The sequence below is a fragment of the Schistocerca serialis genome, chromosome 5 (genome assembly GCF_023864345.2).
Source record: "Schistocerca serialis cubense isolate TAMUIC-IGC-003099 chromosome 5, iqSchSeri2.2, whole genome shotgun sequence".
NCBI lineage: Eukaryota > Metazoa > Arthropoda > Insecta > Orthoptera > Acrididae > Schistocerca > Schistocerca serialis.
Window position 1 is genome coordinate 209,989,922 of NC_064642.1, and position 7,410 is coordinate 209,997,331.

Sequence of the window (7,410 nt, forward strand, 5' to 3'; positions counted from 1 at the left end):
AGTGTAAATGTGGTGGAAAATGATGTGTGTTCTTACCTTGCTAAACATTTCTGTATTGCAAAAAGTGACTTGAATTGTGTTGATGAAGGCACATCCAGTGCAGCTGAAGAACAGAATCTGGAAATATTAAGTGTTAGCTGCAATGGACAGACTCTTACGTAAATGGTAAAAGGTCAAGAACCAAACTGGGAAGATCATCAATGGAATTGGGCGCCTGCGGCAAGAAGACACGAAATCATCGGGTTCTGAAATTTAATTTTGCTCGCCTGAAAGGTGCTGGAAACTGTGGAGCAGTGTCTGCAGATACAGATATTACAGAGCCCAATATCAGTTGTGACTCTTGCATACGCACGGACTATCGTAGGACAGAAGATCACCACCTAGGGGCAGGTGTTATTTTCAAAACAGGTGCTGGAGAGACTGGATTAAAAGAGAATAGTAAGACAAATTCCAGTGTAAACCTGCCATCGGGCGACAATACATTACGAGCAGTGGTATCTGCAGAATATCTCATTGACATGTCCAGATTTAATCCTGAAGATTATCCAAGTAAAGATTGTGATGAAAGGGTGAGAATAGAGCGGGCGAGAGAAATTGCAGAATGTATTGAGCCACCACCTGGATTTCTCCCATCTGCTCATATCCAGATCGCGCGTGATGAATTCACGGCATTTTTCCAATCACGTCTGAATTTCTATCCATTAGCGTTCTCAACGTGTCGGCAAATAGACATGATTCTGTCGTCAGGAATACCAAGAACTGTTCACACCCAAGTGGATTATATTCATTGTCTGGTGCCTGACCTGCTGCAAATTACTTCTTCTTCATTTTATCGGGGTAAAATGGATCGTTATGCGGCAGAGCGATTGTTGGAGGGCAAACCTGAGGGTACATTTCTTTTTAGAGATTCTGCACAAGATGAATATCTGTTTTCAGTTAGTTTTAGAAAATACGGGCGATCTCTGCACGCACGCATTGAACAGTGGAAGCACCGCTTTAGTTTTGATTCACATGATCGGGGTGTATTTGCTTCACCAACAGTTTGTGGTCTCATTGAGCATTTTTTTTTTTACCGATGCTTACAAACCAGTGCACAGAAATTTCACAATTCCCCTGCGACACTTGTGTCGAGCTGGTGTATGCAGCAGGGCCACGTATGATGGATTAAATCAGTTAAACTTGCCTACGTCTCTGAAATCCTATTTTAAAGAGTGTCGTTACAAACAACGTGTGCGAGTAAGACGACTTGACTCACAACAGTAATCTAATGATTTATTCTGCTGTAATCTTTTCTTTTTTGTTGTTGTTGACTAAAATGAGTACCAAAGAGGTGCTTGAATGTTTAGACTGTTTGTGTACATGATTTTATGCAGTTTGTTGATGTATATTTTATATACAGGAATACGTGTTCTGTAACTATAGAGAAATACGTTTAATGGTAAGAAAAAGTCGTAGTGCACTTGCCCGCGAAAGGCAAAGGTCCCGATTTCGAGTCTCGGTCGAGCACACAGTTTTAATCTGTCAGGAAGTTTCATATCAGTGCACACTCCGCTGCAGAGTAAAAATCTCATTCCTTACTTTCTATTTCCTATGGTTCATTCATACTCATTGCAAACACTGTGTTGATTGTGTTTACACCTACTCGCATGTGGTGTTCTTCCGCAAAGTACATATAGAACTGTATTAAAGAAGCTGCGATTTTTGCAATGAAATTTGAGTGTTGACACATGAACCACGTTTAGAAAAAGAAAACAGCATTCATACCACAAATGAAAAACAGAGAAATAAACTTTATATTCAGTCATGTTCAGAGTAGGGGTTAGCCACATTAACTTTCAACATGCTTCCAATGCAGATGAAGCCTGTTTGTAGAAAAGAAATTTGTTTTTCAAATCCCAATGGAAATCTTTACCCTTTGCAAATTCCTTCTATCCCAGCACGTTTTACTGAATTACAGGATTGCGGTTCAGAGATCAACAGTATTATTTATTGGTGTTTAGTGCACGCATAATGCTGCTAGCGACTGCTTAGAAGACTGGCAAATATGAAGATAAAAAAGAACACTGCTTAAGAAGATACAGAGGTCTCTTTATTTTAGTGCATTTACCTACGAAGAGGAGATTGCTAGAGCAGTGACGAATTTTGCAGACAGGGACAACCATCCTTTATATTCCTGCCACCTTGCAGCCTTCCCTTCGTTTTGTTATTGATTGCCATTTCTACTCTTGATATTCATGCAGCTTATTCTCTTTTCCTCTAAAGACCTCTTTAATTTTCCTCTAGACGGTATCTATCTCTCTCCTTGTTACAAATGCTTCTAAAACCAGTCATTTGTCCTCTAGCGACTCCTACTTGGTCATGTTGCACTTTCTGTCAATCTTATTTTTTAGACATCTTTCACTATATTTGCTATATTTCTCACACAAAGACTAAGAACATGTATACAGACTGAAGGACGCCATACCTTCTAAAATAGTCTTAAGTGCTCATGTTTTAGAACAAGTGTCACGTTTTTACTTCATAGTATGGTACGACAGCTATCAGCTTGAAATAACTTACAGAATAAATTAAATATCAGGAGATGTGTTAAAATATACAGACCAGCTCCAACAGTGTGAGCATGGGTAAAGCAATTGCCTCAGATTTCTGGACGACGTGGAGATGAATATAGGGGGCCGGTTGACAGGAGTTCTGCAGAACGGTAGTCATCCAGGACTGACGTTGGAAACACTTTCCATGCAGAGTCAGGTACTAGCTGCTCGACGGTCAACCGAATTACCACTGAAGTGTGACATGAAAAGACGTGTGAAATCCAGTCACATGTAGATATAATCGATCAAGAAAACATCTCATGAGACTTTTCATTAGATTCAACCACGCATTTAGCCATTTGCCTTCAAAATCAACGGCTTATTCATCGTTTGCAAGCATGAATCCCAACATCCCCCCCCCTCCCCTTCCCAAGAAATTGGTTAAAAGATTTCTGCAACTAGAGTTGGAGACATCTCCCACTGCGAATACCCTCCTGAGTCCCATATGTGGGTGAGTGCCTGTGCTTCTAATGTCGTCAAGCGTCTGATGAACCAATTTAGTACTTCCCCTTTCTCGATACAGATTTCAAATAAAAGCTCATTTGTCAGAGTCTATTGATATTAGTACTTAAACTCAGGTAAACAGCTACACCAAGTCAGCTTCTTACACTGTATCCGTTATACTTCTTTGTTTTCTATTCCTTTTCAGGAACAACATTCAGTTTTGTTCTACTTGTCTTAACACTATATCATTAGAAATAGTGTCTCTTTCACCAGCTGAACCTACATTCATTTGTATAACAACGTTTTATTTCATTTCATTAATTGGAATTGTTACGCGTAAAAAAAGTATGTGAACAGGAGAATAAGGTCCGAACAGAACGGCGTTGCTCAAGCACTTGATAGTGCCAATACGACACAGCCACTTCCTTGCTTGAGTACGAGCGAACTCATTGGAAAACTGTAAGGCGAGTACTGACCTACTTTTCTCTGTTCCTCAACATGTAAGAAACGCCGAGGAGGATGCAACAACGCATATCAGGGATTTGACAAGCAGTTAAGACCCTGAAACGACCTAGTTAAGCAATAGTAACAGAATGGAAGACCGCTGACAACTAATAAAGAGCGGAACCGTTTGGTCAAGTCAAATGACCTCAAGAAGCAGAGCCTCTCCTCGAGGCCAAAGCTGGAGTCAGTCGATCAGTTGGATTGATAGCGTTCATGTCGTTCGCACATGATTCTGTGATTATTGTGTTGTAACGTCCTGTGTATGAGATTTCTCCAGTACTTGCCTCCTTAAGGGATGACCACTGATACGTAGCCACGGATGACAGAAGACAGCCTCTAGTACCAGCCGCCAATGGTGGGTAGTCCAGGGGCCAACATACACCGTTCCACCCTGGGCACAAACTCCAGCATCACTTGGGTCAAACGACCTGCTGAACTTGCGGGCAAGGCTCACCATTCGAGTTGACCTCACGGCATCTCACATCACAGTCCATCCAATGGGACAAGATGGACGGTGACCTAGAAGGAACAGAGTACTCCCAAGACGACGTGTGAGATATAACACACACGCTCTGTGGCCACCGCCATCTCCACACAAAACTTCCACACCACGGGAAGCAACCCGCTTCCTAGAAGACTGGGCATAGGGCTGATGCAGCGAACTGAGACAGCGACTGGGTTCATCAGATTCTTTCTCGACTTGCTAAGCCACCAGCAGCCGCCGAAGATACGGGAACTAGTTGTAAACAGAAATAAATGAACTAATATTTAATTCTGTTTTATTGCGCCAAGAAGTGACGTCACGCATGTTCCTCGGCGATCGTCCTGACAAAAGAGCAGGGTCTCCAGGTGGGAGTGGGAAACATCCACAGTATATAAGAGAAATAAAATCAAGTTATCACATGTTTAGAGGCACTATTCTATCTTCGTTTTACATTAATGATTACTTAACAGACAGGTTGCTTCACAGACATTCTTTTAATTTTTTGGATGTTGTTTGGTGACAAAACGTTTTATTTATTTTGCAGAATGCCATGACACCGTATCTACTTACCCGTCTCACACAATATCACTAGGAGAATTGGTATAAAGATTATAACTTAAATCTATAAGTACATACCTAAAACATCCGCGATGCGTTGTCCTGCAGTAACACTTGCTGGTCTTCTTGATCGCAATCGTTGCTGTGGCGGATGATAGAATTCCTGGTGCAGTGGTAGAGAGGATGATGCAAAGATTTTCTTGGCCTCCCTCAGTAGAGCTTGTTTCCGCCTTAAGTGAGGTGGAGGGATGTGACTCAGTACAAGTAACCAGTGGCATGGGGTTGATTAGATGGAACCAGTAATGCAGCGCATTGTGTCGTTAAGTTTTGTTTCTACCTTATTCACATGTACACTTTCCAATCATCGCGGATGGTTTTGATCTAAATGAAAGCTGGAAGCATGAATGGTCAACAAAAACATTGGGAACAAGAGCCCATCACCTTGATCCCACAAAGAAGCCAAAAGGTTTTGACCTACCGAGGAACCTTTGGTACCGTCTCAACAGGTTAAGGACTAAACATGGTTGTTGTAGGTACTTCAGGTACAAATGGGGCTGGATCAGTTCAGAAACGTGTGAATGTCATCAAGAAGAGCAGACAATTGAACATTTAGTCCAACGCTGTCCACTTCATTCATACCCTGGAATTCCTGATGACTTGTTCACTCTCACACCCAGCTTAATTAACTGGTTGAAAAATACGGACCTTAAGGTTTAATCTTGTCTAATATCATATGCATATTGTATAAAATCATCTGCTTTACATCAACTGTATATTGTATAAAATCACCATACGATTAAAAAGATAAATACCTAAAAGATGTTAGGGAATTTTGGAAACCATTTTTGGAATGTCTACTGCCACGTATCTTGCAAAAAAACGCACCAAACATTGATTTAAGAGTCATGAAAGGCAACTGTTAAGAAACGTCCCTGATATCATTTATCTTTTCTTAAATTTTAAGCCAGTGGCGATGTGCAAAGACTTTCTAATTGCTGTTTTCGTCTTCTAGGAAAGCTACAATCTTCGACAGCATAGTGAAAACGTCTACGTACACAGTAACATGAAATGGTACCTTAGTGACCAATCCGGGAATGGAAGACGCTAGCTACACTCCAAGTTTACACGGATGTGACATCAAATCATGTGGCTTCCGTTAAACTCGATGCGACCGCGAAACTGGCTGGCAGTCGACAAATGAAAAACTTTGGAGGCGCCTTGTTGCACTTCTTCGTTCCTACTTACGTCTTACAAACATGTGGTGCCACAAACATGTCATTCTTGGAACTATTTCTTGTAATTAAATGTCAGTTAATGATATATTGGTATCGAAGGCCATCAGGAGATCATAAGATGAAAGTCTAAGATGAAATCATGAGATGAAAGTCAGAAATATTGTGAACTCACTAAGTGTACTGGGCAGAGACGTGGAAACTCGAAGTCGAAAGGAGTTGGTTTCTGTCCTGCTGTACTCAAATATATTTTTATACGGCTTCATTTTTTAGAAGATTATGGTACAAATCCATCTGGTGTGAGTTTGTAAGATTTCGTGAACACGCCTTTTCATACTGTCGAACAAACGTTAAGAATATTCGCATGAATCGTATCCACATTAACTGCAGAAATTGCTGAGATAACGTGATAACTAAAGTGTATGCATCGCAACAAATTGCCTTGCTTCCTTTTCTGCCAAAACTATTACACACTTTTTGGGATTCTACATGCACTATTTCTGAGCACTTGTACCAATACTGCATTTCATTATTCTGGTATGGAAGGCACGTAATATTCTGAAAATATAGCTGTAAAACACATATGGAACGGATATCACATCACCAAAATAAAGCTATTCACCATAACACAGTAAACTCATACAAGTTTTCAAAGTGTCGTCCATTTTAGGACCTCCTGAAGGCTTTTATTGCAGACATGTCGTTAAGCTTCAAGTAACGATAGCCTTTCCTCTACAAAAACATCCCCGACGCGTTGGCATTCTATTACCACGATCACAGCGCCCTTACCGTTAGGGGGGAGACTCGTCACCAGCGAGTCAGCTTAGAGTGACATCTTACTTCGCCCCTTGAAACACCTTACTCCTGGAAAACTCGGTGCGGCCATGATATTCAATAGCAGTCGACAAATGTGCTGGACAAGTACGTGTCATTTTGACGTCACTTACGCGTAAACATTTAGCGAAACTAGCTTCCCCCATCCGGAAACAGGAAGGATTTGAGTTACAGTGTAAATGTGGACAAATTAAAGCACGCTTGTGTTACTGTGGCTCCGACTTCGCGTGGATGTTGTCAGCAATTTTCATGGTTCTATTTGCTCTGCTTATACTTCTTTGTCTAACGCTTTACTTCGACGGCTATTTATACGGTGCGACATACAGGAATTTATGGTGAGAACGTTGTCTGCTAGTGCTCTCTGGCGTGATATTCTATTCCACTCGCATGGTTATCAGCCTCACTGACATCCTTTCTGCGCGGCCAAGGCTACATGTGTTGTTCTAAGCGACAGACTTTATTCCGTCCTCAAGCGTGAATATGTCTCTCATTTACTCCTACGTGAATTCGTATATTTTGCCGATACTATCCCACTTATTTAATATTTTTACGTGGATTAGATATATGATGTTCCCTTTTGTTTTACCTTCGAGGATTTTTGGTCTTGTATTCCACGTGGTCCCATGGAGTCATACGTAATTTCATTGAATAAATTTTTGTGTATATTTCTTGAACAGCAATCAATAGTGATTTCAAACTCTCCTCAGTTATTTTTCATGCCAAAAGCATTTATAATTTATCACGTTTCCCTGATCAGTTGCAA

The 7,410-nt window shown here is 41.0% G+C and overlaps 1 protein-coding gene across 1 annotated transcript; it reads left to right on the forward strand.

The window, feature by feature from the left end:
* The first annotated feature begins 200 nt into the window (after positions 1-200).
* On the forward strand, positions 201-1,263 carry LOC126481856 (suppressor of cytokine signaling 4-like). Its single transcript, XM_050105814.1, is given in 3 exon segments — positions 201-408; positions 490-1,084; positions 1,086-1,263. Coding segments are annotated over 3 exon segments (981 nt in total).
* The last annotated feature ends 6,147 nt before the right edge of the window (positions 1,264-7,410 follow it).